The sequence below is a fragment of the Cervus elaphus genome, chromosome 11 (genome assembly GCF_910594005.1).
Source record: "Cervus elaphus chromosome 11, mCerEla1.1, whole genome shotgun sequence".
In the NCBI taxonomy this organism is placed as follows: Eukaryota; Metazoa; Chordata; class Mammalia; order Artiodactyla; family Cervidae; genus Cervus; species Cervus elaphus.
The window spans coordinates 77,993,257-78,010,170 of NC_057825.1; the positions used below are offsets into that span (position 1 = coordinate 77,993,257).

Genomic DNA, 16,914 nt, shown 5'->3' on the forward strand with positions numbered 1-16,914 from the left:
GCATTGTGTAATTCATAATATTGTGCAACCATCTCCACCCTCTGGTTTCAGAACATTGTCATCACTCCCCCCAAAAAATCCCATATCCATTAAGCAGTCACTCCCTGTTGTAACCTTCCCTCCCAGCTCCTTGCAACCACTAATCTGCTTTCTGTGTCTATGAATTTTCCTATGCTGGATATTTCATATAAATGGAATCATATATGACCCTTTATGCCTGCCCTTTTCCCTAGGCATAATGTTCACTGGAGGCTTCCCTGGTGGCTCAGATGGTAAAGAATCTGCCTGCAGTGCAGGAGACCTGGGTTTGATCCCTGGGTTGGGAAGATTCCAAATTTTTAATCTGAATTATACCAACATTCCCTGAATATTTATTGGATGCTGAAGCTGAAGCTCCAATACTTCAGCCACCCGATGCAAAGAGCCAACTCATTGCAAAAAACCCTGATGCTGGGAATGATTGAAGGCAAGAGGAAAAGGGGGGTGACAGAGGATGAGATGGTTGGATGGCATCACTGACTCAATGGACATGAGTTTGAGCAAACTCAGGGAGATAGTAAAGGACAGGGAAGCCTGGTGTGCTGCAGTCCATGGGGTCACAAAGAGTCAGACAGGACTTAGTGACTGAACAACAACAATACCAACATTACTAAATTTTCATCAAGAAATTATTTTCCAGTGTAACTCCATCAAGCCAGTTTAATATCTTCACCAATTTTCTGTATAGAGCAGTTAAAATTTTCTAATGTTCTCCCTTATTTTCTTGAGTATCAACTCTTTAACCTATGTATTTGGCAATGAAGGTTTGCTTTTTCAGTCAAAAATTTTAGTAAGAGCTTTACCATACCTGGTTTTGTTTGTTTCCACCAAGTCACATTTTCCCCCATAGTTGTTGTTATCATTGTTTGCCGTTTGCAACGTCACAAACAAAATGACTTCTTTGGCCGGTTATTATGAATTTTATCTTGTGCTATTTAGCCATTGTCAGTTTAGTTTTATGTTGATTGTTTTTACCAATAACATTCATAGCAAGATCAAAACATCCTCAAGGTCAAAAACAACCTGCTTCTTCCCAGAGTACCTCCTCCTCTTAATCCCTCCTTCCACCCTCCCCATGGAAGAGCTGATACTGAAAGCAAAGGAGCTGTTCTAAGCAGTGGCCTCTAGGGTCTCAAAACCCTTAAGACCCAGACGCTCTTCTTAGCAGTTCATTTAAATCCATCCTACCAACAGTTTGATCTTTTCTCCTTTTTAGTTGCTCAAAACCCAGAGCTTGTAGTCTATTAAATGATCATCGCTTCCTTGGCTTGTTCTTAAAAAGAGAGGTTTTCTGTGGCCTCTCCCTTCCCTTCCCTCCCCCTCACCCTCCCCAGGCTTCTCCAGCCTCAGCCTCACCTCCCCCAGCCCAGGGTCTTGGCAGCAGGCAGTTCGAGATGCCTTTGAGAGCTGGACAGTACTCCAGGGAGGGTGTTGGGGTATGTTGGTCACAGATAGGAAAGGCCTTGGGTAACCTGGGAGTGAACTCAATTTCAAGACACAAAATCCCCAGGAACTTTGAAATCACAGGCACTTATATTTTGAGCAGTGTTTATAAATCTTAAAATCACTTTGTGAGTTTAGGAGTCATTTATTCCTTGTTTTGTAAAGAATCCTCCGCAATGGAGGAGACCTGGGTTTGATCCCTGGGTCGGGAAGATCCCCTGCCGCAGCCCACTCCAGTATTCTTGCCTGGAGAATTCCATGGACAGAGGAGCCTGACGGACTACAGTCCATGGGGTCACAAAGAGTCAGACACAACTGAATGACTAACACTTTCACTTTTCACTTTTGCTCATTGCATTACCAAGGACTCTCTTTGTTCTGTTTAGAGCCATAAAAGCCTGAGAATGAGGAGTGGGCATCTAAAGAGTAGCTTTCTGGATTTGGGAGAAGGCAGGAGGTGATAGTGGGAAGGTTCTCAGGAGAGAAAAATGACCATCCTGGATGTTTCTTTTTCTTCTTCTTCTTTTTTTAAATGTAGCTATTTGTTTGTTTGACTGCACTGGGTCTCAGTTGTGGGATCTTTGATCTTCGTCATGGCATGTGGGATCTAGTTCCCTAGGGTCAAACCCAGGCCCTCTGCATTGGGAGCTCAGAGCCTTAGCCTCTAGACCACCAGGGAAGTTCCACCATCCGGGATGTTTCTGATTTCAAATTTCTAGTCTTTAGATACACACCCAGACCATCCTCATCTTCCACCTTCCATATCCCACCGGTGTCTTAAGGAAGCTGGGCAGCCCCCCATCTGAGGGCCAGAGAAGCTTCACAAAGAACTCGGAAGGAGCTAGTCAGTCCTGAGCGCTCAGGCTGAGAAGAAATTCCCTGTAAGAGAAAGAAATTCCAACAGTGAGATAAAGCAGAGAAAACTAGAGTGACTTCAGGGAAAGGGAAAGGGAAATGGCAAGATCCAAGCTGGTGAGTGAGTCATGTGGAATGTACCTGCAGAGCCACTGAACTCTGCCCAGGCAGAGAAAGAGGAGGCTGGTGGAAGAAGGAATCTCAGGTTGCCCAACCTCTCCCCACCCCTCAAAAGGACTTCCCAATCTGTAGACATCCTCATTGTACCCCTGCTTCCATCAAAGTCTCTCCTGCCTGCCCTCACTGGCTCCCTAGGCAGGGAGAGAGGGAGATGGGTGTCAGATTGCCCCTTCTGGGAGGAGAGCTTTGGGGTGAGTGACAGTGTAGAGGGGATAAAACACACAAGGCACTCACTTTCCACGAAGAGGTGGAGGTGACTGCCCACTTTGGGAGGCTCCGCAGAGTGAAACCAACAAGGAGCAGGCCGAGTGCAGGGGATGCTGGAGAGGGCCTGGTTCACCTGGGGACCAGGGACTGATTTAGCACATTTCACAGGAGGGCCTGACATGATTTGTCCTCGCTGAATGGAGGAATGCCAAGTGTGGGCCCAGTGCTATCATGCAGAGCCTCTCTGGTCTGGATCCAACTCACTCCTCTCCCTGTGGCCCTGTCACCCACCAGGGCCCCAGGGACACGCCTTGGTTATCCTGCTCTGGAGGAGCCATGGACAAAGCCCATGTGTGACTTACTCTTCCTGCTGACCTTGGGAGTCACCATGAGAAACAGGACTGAGTATCACACACAGAACTGCAGCCCAGGAAAGGAGAGGCAGTGGGGGCTGCGCCCCTCTCCTCAAGATGCAAGCCTCTAGGAGGACCAGGTCTTGTCCACAGCGTTGCTGCCTGAGGGTGATATTTGTTTGAATCCATTCTTATTCTTTGGTGTGGTTGCTGCTGCTGCTAAGTTGCTTCAGTTGTGTCCGACTCTGTGCGACCCCAGAGACAGCAGCCCACCAGGCTCCCCCGTCCCTGGGATTCTCCAGGCAAGCACACTGGAGTGGGTTGCCATTTCCTTCTCCAGTGCATGAAAGTGAAAAGTGAAAGTGAAGTCACTCAGTCGTGTCCGACTCTTAAGCGATCCCATGGACTGCAGCCTACCAGGCTCCTCCGTCCATGGGATTTCCCATGCAAGAGTACCGGTGTGGTTAGAAGTGAACAAATGCAAGTATTTTTATAAGCTTTGAGCCAAGGACACTGTTAACCAGCTGTAATTTATCAACCCCTTTTTGGTAAAGTGTAGCCCTACTGAATAAGTGCACACTTTTAGGAAATGCTTATTTGTTTTCATTCATGTTGACTATATCCATTTTTTAAATGGGGGTGAGGGGAGGAAAACACATCTATATGGGCTTCCCAGGTGGTGCTAGTGGTAAAGAACCCACCTGCCAATGCAGGAGACATAAGAGATGCTGTTCGATCCCTGGGTCAGGAAGATCCCCTGGAGGAGGGCATGGCAACCCACTCCAGTATTCTTGCCTGGGGAATCCCCAAGGACAGAGGAGCCTGGTGGACTACAGTTCATAGGGTCACAAAGAGTTGGACAAGACTGAAACGACTTAGCATGCAGGCATGCAGACAGACAGACATATATATATATATATATATATATATATATATATATATATATATTTACCCAGTGATTTGAGGTGGACCCACGTTTTCTAAATTGTAGTTTTTTAACTTTAAAAATAAATGTTTTTAAATATATATCTTTTTTTTTTAATGGAAGCAAAAAATTTGCTGCAGTATTTCTGGTTTCACGATAGGTCACCAGGAAATGTGTGTATCAGGCACATGACTGTATCTGTGGGGATCTCCATCTTTGGGAACTGGGTCCTTAGGAATCTCTGGGAACCCAGGCCCTCTGTTCCATAAGAAAATAGCTAGAAAATTAAGAAAAAGCAAATTACTAATATTTGAAAAAAATTTTTCCCCGGACTATTTTTAGAACTTCAAACGATGGTATTTTTATCCTTTCCCTTCAGAACTGGAAAATGTTTCCCTTCCATACAGAAAGGGCTCTGTAGCAGGCTGTTCATCTCACATGACTGAGTTCCATGTGCTGCCCCATCTCTGCCCAGAGAGCTGGGAGTGGAGGGTGGGCCTAAGGATTGCTTTCCAGAAAAGGGAGATGAGGAGGTGAGGTCCTCCTTGTCTCCCCCAAATAGAGAGTCAGGCCTCTGGTTCCTGATGAACACTGAGAGTTCCACCCCTCCCTCCCTCCCTCCATTTACTTGCAGAGACTTCACGGAAGGGACTCTGCAGTTGTGCAGGGTTGTGGGGAAGGTTAAAGCAGGGTTTCTCAGCCTCGGCACAGTCAACATTTCAGAGAGGGGGCTGTCCTGGCATTGTGGGATGTTTAGCAGCATTCTTGGCCTCTACCAAGCACATGCCAATAGCACCACCTCCTTTGAATTGTGACAATGAAGAATGAGTTGGGTCCTGAGGGCCAAGAAGGCCTGGCTAAGTCAAGACGAGGAACATCTGTCAGACAGGGAATGATGAGGAAACAAAGCCAGAGAGGTGGAGGGAGAGGGACGTGGGACTGATGTGAGGAGAGGCCTTTGGTCGTGGGTCTCATCTGTAAGATAAGGGGCTGGCTGGAGGCCTGCTGCCCTCGTGGGTACCCTAGTGTCAGCATCACAAGCTCACATGCCTGCGGGGTGAGGTGGGAGGCAGCATGGTGGTCCCAGAGAGGACACACAGATGCCTCCTGTAGTGTGTGGCCACTACTCTGCTCCAGGCAGCACATTAAACTACAGACCTAGAGATAAAAGTTTTAATTTTCTGAATTTTCAAAAGATGCTGGACATTTGGATTTTTATGAAAAATCTCCCTGGTTTTTAAAAAACCTTATGAGCTGTTCCAAATCTGTGTGAAGACCCAGTAGTCCATCTGCACCCCTGCCGGGTACTTCTGCTGGGTCCCTTGGGGCCTGGGAACCCCTGAGCTATGTGCCTTTGATTGGGTTCTGCCTCCATGTGTCCTGTCTTTTAAACAGTGGTTTTCAGGGCTTAAGAAACCAAAAGAAAAAGAAGTAGGAGGAGGGAGAGGGGTCTACCTGGACCAGCTGAAGTCGGAGTTCCCGGGCAGACTTAGTACCATGGGCAGGTTGGGAGTGAGGGGAGGGGCTGGCTGTCATCCAGGGCACGACGTCCAGCAGTGGATGCGTGGGCCGTGGTCTCAGTTTCCGCTGGGGCTGCCCGTGGGAGCACCGACCGGCACATGGGCTGCTTCTTCTTTGATGAAATTTTCAAAATATTCAGACAAAGAACAGAGACTAATACCATAGATACCATGTTCCCTGACCTAGATTTCCTGCTTCCTTCATCAGAGCGACCCGAGGGGCCAACCTGTCTCTGTTCCTTAGGACAGAACCTTCCTCTGGGTCATTTGTCTGAGGTTGGGGGCATGTGGGAGCTCTGTTATGTGGTAAAGTCTGAGATGATGACCTCTGATGGTTTAGGAAGTTCTCTCACTGACTGAGGTGCCTGGAAATCCCACCTCTGAGCCCTGGCTACTGGAGAGCGGAGAACCAGGGCTCTAGGGGTCAAGGTTCAACCGAGGCAGGGGCCAGTGAGGCTCCTGGAGCCCCTGCAAGAGTTGAATGGCAGAGTCAGCAGCTGAGCCAGGCTTTGGTCCCACGGTTGTTTCTCATGACTAGTTACAATACTGGCTCTTGACCTCCTGAGGGGATGTGAAGAAATCCACGGAGAAGACTGGAAATGAGGAAGTTGGTCTGGAAACAGCCTGATGAAGCCTTAAAATATTTTTACTCAGAAAAAAGAGAGCACAGTTGTACTCACTCAGCTCTGCCCAGCCCCTCTCCCCCACCACCAAACCTGCCCTAGGCTGTCTGCCCCTCCATCTTCACCTCCAGCTCCCCCAAACCTCCCTCCTCAACAGGCCGGTCTAATCTCCCTACTCCTCCTCTTCATCCCAGCTCTGCTTGTCCTCTGACCCTCATCTGCGCAAGTGTCTCCTCTCTGAAGCTCCCCCCTTCTCCCACCCCGCGCTCTTTCTTTTTTCCCTTTTCCGTCCTTTCATTATGGCTAGTAATGGTATAATCAGTCTGCATCGTGCACCATCTTGGACTATTTCCTGACACTTCATATGTGTCAGCTTGCCTCTGACTAAACTGTTTGCTCTCTGAGAGAAGGGCCTGGAATTTTTCTCATGTTTCTCACAGCTTCCCCACTCCCCTCCTCATCCCCACAACAAAACCCCTATCTGGTGATCAACAAGTACTTGTGGGGAGATAAAAGCTTGAATTGATGGGTAAATGGGTGGGGAGGGGAGTTGGGTGGATGACAGGGTTGAGAGGTTTTCCACAAATGCCTGACAGGATTCTCTAGAGCTGGTGGGAGCGCGAGAATCCAACTCCTCACCATTTGCTCAGCATTTCCTCTGCTGACTTCACCTATCTTGGAAAGGACTGGGAAGGAGGTTTGACCAATGGCCTTAGTCTCGAAGGCATCTCCCTCATAATACTTTATAATCAGACAGTAGGTTTCTAATCCATGGTCTGAATTGGTTTTCATAGTTGGCAACACAGAAAAAAATCCATGTCAGCATTTTCATTTTAATCAGTACAGCTGAAAATGACCCCAAACCTGCCTAGAAACGAAAGATCACTTGTCTTAGTTGGGACATTAACTAAGCTACGATCTTGAATGACCCGGCACACTGGGTGAAGCCTGGGTTTTCAGCTCCCAGCCCCAAGGTGGGCCTCTTCGTGGAGGTGGGAAGGAAGGCGGCAGGGGATCAAGTCAGATGGCTTCTGACCCCCAGCTGGCTGCCTTGGCGGGACACCTCGACATGGGCAGGGCACTAGCAAGAGGAGGTCTGTGCGGCGGCAGCCCTGCAGCCTCTTGTCCGCTGTCCTCCCCTGCGATCCAAGTGAGCTATCCATTCTTGAGGATGGAAAGCATAGGATTAACCAGTTCTAAATGCCCGTTTGTTGGGCTTCCGACTTGCGTCCAAATGACTGAGTGTTAATCCAGTCTGCCTTGCATAGGCCCCCCCAGACACATATGTACCAGCACCCCTTCCCCACTTGAAGCACCCCAGAGGGGTCCCAGAGGGGTCTTCCTTAGCTATGCAGCCAGTGCGGGGAGAGTCTTGGAGATGATTTATTCCCCCAGGCTGACCTCTCCCCTTCCTTGGCTTCTGCGGCTCTTGGGATTCAGACCACTGCGTTGATTCCTCACTGTTGCCCGAGTGTTTGCCTGACCTTCCCACCTAGACCACCAGCTTCCTGCGGACAGGATAGGACGTGTCAGTCTCTTGCTTTGTTTTCTACAGTACTTAGCATATCACTGGCTCAAAGCGGACCATTAGCTCCTATTTCCTGATTGTCCGGTGAAGGGCCAGGCGGAGTCCCACCTCCTCCAGAATCCTTCTTCAGCCTTCTTTCCACCTTCTGACCAACCATTCACCTCTGCAGAGCCCTCCAGCACCTGAGAAGTAGGCCCCACAAGCATGTATGAGGCTCTAGACGTTTGTCCCGTTTCCTCAGTAGACTGGTCCTTTCCAGACAGACTCTGTGGTCAGGCTTCCTCTGAGCAACTGGACCCAACTTGGGCACATAGCAGATTTTTTTTTTTTTAAACATCCTAGTCTTACTGAGATGTATCATACATTTACCATACAAGTCACCCATTTCAAGAGTACAATGCAGTGTTTTTTAACATACTCATGGAGTAATGCAATCATCAGCACAATTTTAACATATTTTCATCACTCCAGAGAGAAATACCACAACCTACCCTTTGTTCCTCCATATGAGCTGACTGTGGCTACTGTAACAAATGACCACAAACTTGGTGGTTTAAAACAACACTGATTTATTGTCTCACAGTTCTGGAGACCAGAAGTCAGAAAATAAGGTGTCAGCGGGCCACACTCCTTCTGCAGGTGCTAGGGAAGAACCCAGTCCTTGCCTCTTCCAGTTTCTGGAGGCTGTCAGCATTTCCTTGCTGCGATCACTTTAGCCTGTGCCTCTGTCTTCACATAACCTTCTCCTTTCTCTGTGCGTGTTATGTGTATGTTAGTCACTTAGTTGTGTCTGACTCTTGGTGACCCCATGGACTGCAGCCCACCAGGCTTCTCTGTCCATGGAATTCTCCAGGCAAAAATACTGGAGAGGGTTGCCATTCCTTCTTCAGGAGATCTTCCTGACCCAGGGATTGAACCCAGGTCTCCTGCATTGCAGGCAGATTCTTTACCGTCCGAGCCACCAGGGAAGCCCTTCTTTCTGTGTGTGTCTAGTGTCAAGTCCCCCTCCCCCTTATTAGGACAATGGTGATGACATCTAGGGGCCACCCAGATCATTCAGGATTATCTCCTCATCTAAGTATCATCAACCAAATCACATCTATAGAGACCATTTTTACAAGTAAATTAACATTCACAAGGTCCAGGGACTTTACATAGGTATCTTTCGGGAGGCCATTTTTCAGCCTTCCACACTCTCCATACCCAACCCCCCCTCCCCACATAAAATACATCATATAGCAAAAGACATGTAAAATTTAAGCGTACATGTGTACAAATTTTAGTATATTCATAAAGTTGTACAATCATCAACACTACCTGATTCCAGAACATCTGCATCAGCTTAAAAAGAAACACTCTATCAGCAGCCATTCCTCATTCTCCCTATTCTCCAACCCCTGGCAACCATTAATTTACTTTTTTGCCTGTATGATTTGCCTGTTACGGACATTTTATATGAGTGGAATTATACAATATGTGATCTTCTGTGCCTGGCTTCTTCTCCTAGCATGATGTTTTCAAGGTTCATCTGCATTGTAGCATGTATCAGTACTGCATTCCTTTTTATAGCTGAATAGTATTCCATTGTTTGGATGTACCACATTTATTTATCCCTTCATTGGTTCATGAACATTTTGGTTGTTTCCACTTATTTGCTTTTATGAATAATGGTCTTATGGACATTCATGTACATGTTTCTGTGTGGACATATGTTTTTAGGTATATGTATATGTCTGAGAGCTGGAGAGACTTTCCAAGTCAGTTTTCCAATGTGGCTGGCACCATTTTACATTCCTACTAGCCATGTATGAAAGTTTTAATTTTTTCACATCTTTTACCAAACTTAGTATATGTCTGGATTAAAGTTACACTAGTAAGTATGAAGTGGTTTCTCATTGTGGTTTTGATTTGTATTTCCCTGATGATTAATGATGCTCAGCATCTCTGCATGTGCTTTTTGATCATTTGTATATCTTTTCTAGAGAAATGTCTATTCAGACCCTTGGCACATGTTTTAACTGGATTATTTGTCTTTTTATGCTTGGGTTTTAAGAGCTTCCCTGATAGCTCAGTTGGTAAAGAATCCACCTGCAATGCAGGAGACCCCGGTTTGGTTCCTGGGTTGGGAAGATCTGCTGGAGAACAGATAGGCTACCCACTTCAGTATTGCTGGACTTCCCTTGTGGCTCAGCTGGTAAAGAATCTGCCTGCAGTGTGGGAGACCTGGGTCTGATCCCTGGGTTGGGAAGATCCTCTGGAGAAGGTAAAAGCTACCCGCTCTAGGATTCTGGCCTGGAGAATTCCATGGACTACACAGTCCATGGGGTCACAAAGAGTCGGACACGACTGAGTAACTTTCACTTTCACTTTCTCTTTATGTATTTTAAATACAGACCCATTGTATGTTCTCCAGTTTTGTGAATTTTCTTTTCACTTTCTTTTTTTTTTATTCTTTTCACTTTCTTAATAATGTCCTTTGAAGTATCAAAGTTTTCAGTTTTGATGAAGCCTAACTTTTCTTTTGTTGCTGGTGCTTTTGATGTCATGTTTAAAAAAGCATTTCCTACTCCTATATTTCTCTGAGTTTTATAGTTTATTTTGAGTTAATTTTCATGTGTGTTGTGAGGCAGGGGCCTGGTTTCATTCTTTTGCATGTGAACATTCAGTTATCTTTGCTCCCTTGGTTTGGAAGACTGTTCCTCCCCCCAGCCAGTTATTTTGACACCCTTGTCAAAAATCAGTTGACTGTAATTGTGAGAACTTATTTCTGGACACTCAGTTCTATTCCATTTGATCTATATTATGTCTATCCTTATGCCAGTTTCGAAATCAGGAAGTGTGAGTCCTCCAGTTCTGTTGTATTTTTCCAGATTGTTTTGGCTGTTCCAGACACACAACAGATTCCTCTGACACGCTTGTTGTCTGGTCACTTGCTTCCTTGCTTCCTTGAGGGACCAGCAAGCCTGTGAGAGCCTGGCTGGTCTGCAGAGTTAGGTTGAAAATCCCTTTCCCTACCCTTCAGCCTCCCTTTCAGAAGGCATTTGGCCAGTAGAGACTGGGCTGTTCTGGCTGAGTTGTCTTAGTCCAGGGCAAGGTAATAAAAGAAGGAACTTGGCGAGGTGCATCTGGCCCCTCAAGCAGGTGGTCTAAGTCCATCTAATCCTCCCCTCACCCCCGTCCCAGCTCCCCTTCCTCGTCTCTCCTCACCTGGTGGGGTCGGTGTTTGGATGGTTGTAATTCTAGTAGATTTGCTTCCAGACAACACACCAGCTCTCCTCTAGAGCTTCAGTCATCCCCAGGACTCCCCTGGCACTTCCTAGGTGTGATGCCCAGCCCCATGGTGCAGGACAGGGGACACTGGTCCTCAGGTGGGGCAGGTGCAACAGTCCGGCCTTCCTGGTGGCATCTCTGATCACTTCCGAGTGGTCTTCATGGACCCATTGGGAGTGCTGCACGAGCTGCAGGCACTGGTTTTGCTGGTGGATGAAATTATGTTCTTCCCCATAGTGCTGTGAGCCCTTGCTTTAAGGAGACAAAAAGAAGAGTCGGGGCAGGGAGGGATAAGTGGTGAATCAGAGGGAAGATTTTTCTGGAAGGCTTCAAGAGAAGCTGAGCTGATGCTGGTGCCACAGTATGGAGGACTCACAGCTTTGACCCTTTCTTCAAAATACGGCCCCAGCTGGGAGCTCTTTTTAATGCATGAAAAGTGAAAGTCTCTCAGTCATGTCCGACTCTTTGCAATCCTATGGACTATGCAGTCCATGGAATTCTCTAGGCCAGAATACTGGAGTGGGTAGCCTTTCCCTTCTCCGGGGGATCTTCCCAACCCAGGGATTGAACCCAGGTCTCCCAAATTACAGGCGGATTCTTTACCAACTGAGCTATCAGGGAAGCCCCACTTTTACTGCATAAAAATAATAAAACTGAGTCTGACTTCCTCATCTCCATGGGGTACTGGGAGTGTTTCTCCAAGGCTTCCCTGCAGGATGGGCGTGGCCTGTGACTGAACGATACTTATTAGCTCAGTGCCACCACTGCTAACTGTGAGATTCTGGACCCGTTACCCAACCTCTGTGAGCACAGCTTCCTCGTTTATTAAATAAGGATACCTCCCTTCTGGTGGTGGGAGAAGCAAGGGTTCAAATAAAAGGAAACTCTCTGTTATTATCAACTTATTGTTTGCTTTCTTTGTGGCTGTCCCTGTGTTAGAATTCAAACCAAATCAAGTGGGGTAAAGGAAGTTTCATAATCTCCAAAGTCATAAACTGGAATGTTCTGAGCATCTGCTGTGTGTTTCATTGTATGCTACTCTGCATGTATATTTTCAGTCTTTGGGGCTTGAAAGATGCCAGTTAATGCTGTTCTCTTCCCCTTACAGACTCTAAAATAGTTGAGAACTACACAGGGGAGTCAGCAGAGATAAAAATAGAGATTGTATCATAGGCAAAGCCTAGACCAACACATGGCTCAGTCCTGCAGCCAAAAAGGCACCTTCACACCTCCCCTCAACTTTTTCTGTTTCCCAATTTGAAGCCTGATGCCAAGCTGCAGAGCCTAAGGGGCAGGTGTCCTGGGGGACTGATTTCGGGCTCTGAAGATGGTAACATTGGTCCTTTGGCTGCTTCTGTGAGCCCAGGCTCCACTTCATGGGCTCTATGTAGTGCTGGCCCCAATGGAGGGTCATCAGCTCTGTTCCTCTCACCATGAAGAACTACATCCCAGGAATGCTGGTACTAGTTCTCCAAATCTGCACTCTACATACACCATGAAACTTGCTGTCAATTCCAGTTTCTTTATAGCCATTTAAAGCTCTCTGACTGTATGCAAGTGAGATAACCTAACTGTGCCTGGATTCCTCATCCGTGAATTAGGAAAGGTAATACCCAGCCCAGAGGATGTTGAAGGACTGGAGAGAAAGGACTTGGTTAGGTGACTGGCACTTAATAGGTCCCCAGAGGCTGGTTCAACACCCTAGGGAACTCAGCCTTCTATTCCAGACTCTGAGGCTTCTCCCTGTGTGTTGAGCAAGACTCTTTGGGGGCCAAATGGTCAAGGACAAAGTCTGTGGGCTGCAGTGAAGATGTGGATTAGAGAAAGATGAGGTCTCAGTAGAAGTGGGTCATTGAAAGACAAGCATTGGTGTATGGATGGGTCTGTAGACATGTATTGTCTGTGTGGCAAGATTTCAGTCCCACGTTTCAGGCCTGCTCTAGGTTGGTGGTGGAAGGCGCAGGGTTCTTAATGGGAGTGGCACTGCCCAGAGCCTCCCTTCAAACCCATATTTAGGGCTGTCTAAAAATCCTAAAAGATAATGCTGTCAAAGTGTTGCACTCAATATGCCAGCAAATTTGGAAAACTCAGCAGTGGCCACAGGACTGGAATAGGCAGTTTTCATTCCAACCCCCAAAAAAAGCAATGCCAAAGAATGCTCAAACTACTGCACAATTGCACTCATCTCACATGCTAGCAAAGTAATGCCCAAAATTCTCCAAGCCAGGCTTCAACAGTACATGAACCATGAACTTCTAGATGTTCAAGCTGGATTTAGAAAAGGCAGAGGAACCAGAGATCAAGTTGCCAACATCCGTTGGATCATCAAAAAAGCAAGAGAGTTCCAGAGAAACATCTACTTCTGCTTTATTGACTATGCCAAAGCATTTGACTATGTGGATCACAACAAACTGTGGAAGATTCTGAAAGAGATGGGAATACCAGACCACCTGACCTGCCTCCTGAGAAATCTGTATGCCGGTCAAGAAGCAACAGTTAGAACTGGACATGGAACAATAGACTGGTTCCAAATCGGGAAAGGAGTACGTCAAGGCTGTATACTGTCACCCTGCTTATTTAACTTATATGCAGAAAACATCATGAGAAATGCTGGACTGGATGAAGCACAAGCTAGAATCAAGATTGCCGGGAGAAATATCAATAACCTCAGATATGCAGATGACACCACCCTTATAGCAGAAAGCAAAGAACTAAAGAGCCTCTTGATGAAAGTGAAAGAGGAGAGTGAAAAAGTTGGCTGAAAACTCAACATTCAGAAAACTAAGATCATGGCATCCAGTCCCATCACTTCATGGCAAATAGATGGGAAACAGTGGAAACAGTGACAGACTTTATTTTGGGGGGCTCCAGAATCACTGCAGATGGTGACTGCAGCCATGAAATTAAAAGATGCTCCTTGGAAGAAAAGTTATGACCAAGCTAGACAGCATATTAAAAAGCAGAGACATTACTTTGCCAGCAAAGGTCCATCTAGTCAAAGCTATGGTTTCTCCAATAGTCATGTATAGATGTGAGAGTTGGACTATAAAGAAAGCTGAGCACAGAAGAATTGATGCTTTTGAACTGTGGTGTTGGAGAAGACTCTTGAGAGTCCCTTGGACTGCAAGGAGATCCAACTAGTCCATCCTACAGGAGATTAGCCCTGGGTGTTCATTGGAAGGACTGATGTTGAAGCTGAAACTCCAATACTTTGGCCACCTGATGGGAAGAGCTGACTCATTTGAAAAGACCCTGATGCTGGGAAAGATTGAGGGCAGGAGGAGAAGGGGACAACAGAGGATGAGATGGTTGGATGACAACACCAGCTCAGCAGACATGAGTTTGAGTAACAAGGCAAAATGGTGAAGTAAGCAATGGTTTCCCCAAGTCAGTTCAGTTCAGTTCAGTCACTCAGTCGTGTCCGACTCTTTGCGACCCCATGAACCACAGTACGCCAGGCCTCCCTGTCCATCACCAACTCTCGGAGTCTACCCAAACCCATGTCCATTAAGTCGATGATGCCATCCATCTCATCCTCTGTTGTCCCCTCCTCCTCCTGCCCTCAATCTTTCCCAGCATCAGGGTCTTTTCAAATGAGTCAGCTCTTCGCCAAAGTATTGGAGTTTCAGCCTCAACATCAGTCCTTCCAATGAACACCCAGGACTGATCTCCTTTAGGATGGACTGGTTAGATCTCTGCAGTCCAAGGGAACTCTCAAAAGTCTTCTCTAACACCACAGTTCAAAAGCATCAATTCTTTGGCGCTCAGCTTTCTTCATAGTCCAGCTCATCCATACATAACCACTGGAAAAACCATAGCCTTGACTAGATGGACCTTTGTTGGCAAAGTAATGTCTCTGCTTTTTAATCTGCTGTCTAGGTTGGTCATAATTTTCCTTCCAAGGAGCAAGCATCTTTTAATTTCATTGCTGTAATCACCATCTGCAGTGATTTTGGAGCCCAGAAAAAGAAAGTCAGCCACTGTTTCCACTGTTTCCCCATCTATTTGCCATGAAGTGATGGGACTGGATGCTATGATCTTAGTTTTCTGAATGTTGAGCTTTAAGCCAACTTTTTCACTGTCCTCTTTCACTTTCATCAAGAGACTCTAGTTCTCCTTTACTTTCTGCCATAAGGGTGGTGTCATCTGAATATCTGAGGTTATTGATATTTCTCCCGACAATCTTGATTCCAGCTTGTGCTTCCTCCAGCCCAGAGTTTCTTATGATGTACTTTGCATATAAGTTAAATAAGCAGGGTGACAGTATACAGCCTTGATGTACTCCTTTCCCGATTTGGAACCAGTCTGTTGTTCCATGTCCAGTTCTAACTGTTGCTTCTTGACCGGCATACAGGTCTCTCAAGAGGCAGGTCAGGTGGTCTGGTATTCCCATCTCTTTAAGAATTTTCCACAGGTCACCCACTTCCTTTTTCTGTGCCCCATTCTACTCTTTCACCGCCCTTCCTCCAGTCAGCTAAGATGAGTGTCTGAAAAATGAGTTCAGTCTAACACAGAGGGCAGTGGACTATGAGCTAATTCCAGTCCCCCACCTGTCATTGGGGAGCTTCCCAGGTGGCTCAGTAGTAAAGGATCTGCCTGCTAAGCGGGAGACACGGGTTCAAGCCCTGGGTCAGAAAGATCCCCTGGAAAAGGAGATGGCAACCCACTCCAATATTCTTGCCTGGGACATCCCACGGGCAGAGGTGCCTGGTGGGCTACAGTCTGTGGGGTTGCAAAGAGTCCAAAATGACTTAGCAATTAAACAACAACTTGTCATTGTACAGCCTGTGAACTGCTATTGGCTTTACATTTTTTTATTGGTTAGAAAAAATAAAAAGAAGAATATTATTTGTTGATACCTAAAAATCACATGAAAGTCCACTTTTATTGGACCATAAATAAAGATTTATTGGAACCTAGTAGCCACAACCATTTGTTTACATATTGTCTGTGGCTGCTTTCCGCAGAGTTAATTGTGACAGAGACCATAAGACTTGCAAAGTTGGGACATCCCTGGTGGTCCAGTGGCTAAGACTGCCAGTGCAGAAGGCCCAGGTTCGATCCCTGGTCAGGGAACTAGAGCCCACATACTGCCAATGAGACCCGGCATAGCCAAACCAAATATTAAAAAGACTCCTAAAGTCTAAAATATTTACCTTCTGGCTCTTCAAGAAAAAGTTCGCTGATGCCCTGCTCAGAGAAGTTAGAGATTTAATGTGTCATGTGCTCAGTGGGATTTGCTTTAGAGGAAGGGGCAGAGTGATGGAGGTCAGCAAGCCTGCAGAGGAGATGCTGGGTGGGATGCTTTCCTGATATCCTTCCAATTGGCTTGAGGGGACAGAAACATCTAGTCCTGTAGATGGGGCAGCTTCGATCCACACTGGGATGGGGGGCATGGCAATGGTGGGGTTCAGGCCTACGACTCATTCTAGTGTATAGACAGCAAATAACCTGTAGTGAGCTTCTCCCACCAGCTTCCCTGCCAGGCGGTGGCAGTGATTTTACCGGGGACGTTCACTGTCCCCGAATCCTGCACAGACCCCCGGCTGGCCTCAGCAGCACATTCACGGCTCACCTCTCTCGTCTGCAGAATTCGCCTTCTGTCAGGTGGATGCCTCCAGCGCCCTGGACCTGGCTCTGGCTGTCCTCTGTGACCTGCTCCAGCAGTGGAATCAGCTGAGCCCCGGACTCCCGGTCCTGCTGGGATGGCTGCTGGGGGAGGGTGAGGACCTCGTGGCCTGTGAGGAGAGCGCACATCAGGTAATCCCCGGGGTCTCAGGCAGCCGAGGTGTGTGAGAGTGTCCTACCTATGCCCACTGGAGGCAGCACTTACAGGCTTTCGTGGGCTTGATGTAGCTTGAAAGTGTGCTTCCAGATGCTCAGATACAGAGCAGTAACCGATTAACAAAATCTCCACATGACCCCAGCTGGCTGGGTGCTCCTCGGGCAGCTCTCCTGCTGAGTTAGGGGT

At 47.0% G+C, this 16,914-nt stretch overlaps 1 protein-coding gene and 1 long non-coding RNA gene across 6 annotated transcripts in view; one reads left to right on the forward strand and one right to left on the reverse strand.

The window, feature by feature from the left end:
* THADA (THADA armadillo repeat containing) overlaps nt 1-16,914 on the forward strand; it is a 327,909-nt gene that overhangs the window by 308,499 nt on the left and 2,496 nt on the right. For all 5 annotated transcript variants that reach the window (XM_043918136.1, XM_043918140.1, XM_043918139.1 and 2 more), the window contains one exon: nt 16,534-16,703. In XM_043918136.1, the coding sequence (XP_043774071.1) occupies nt 16,534-16,703 (170 nt within the window). The remainder of the gene's footprint in view (nt 1-16,533; nt 16,704-16,914) is intronic.
* On the reverse strand, nt 1,621-16,657 carry LOC122703706. The gene is made up of 4 exons (XR_006343566.1): nt 16,519-16,657; nt 10,881-11,195; nt 5,458-5,635; nt 1,621-2,361 (listed from the first exon to the last, which is right to left on the reverse strand). It is a non-coding gene; the product is annotated as an uncharacterized LOC122703706 (long non-coding RNA).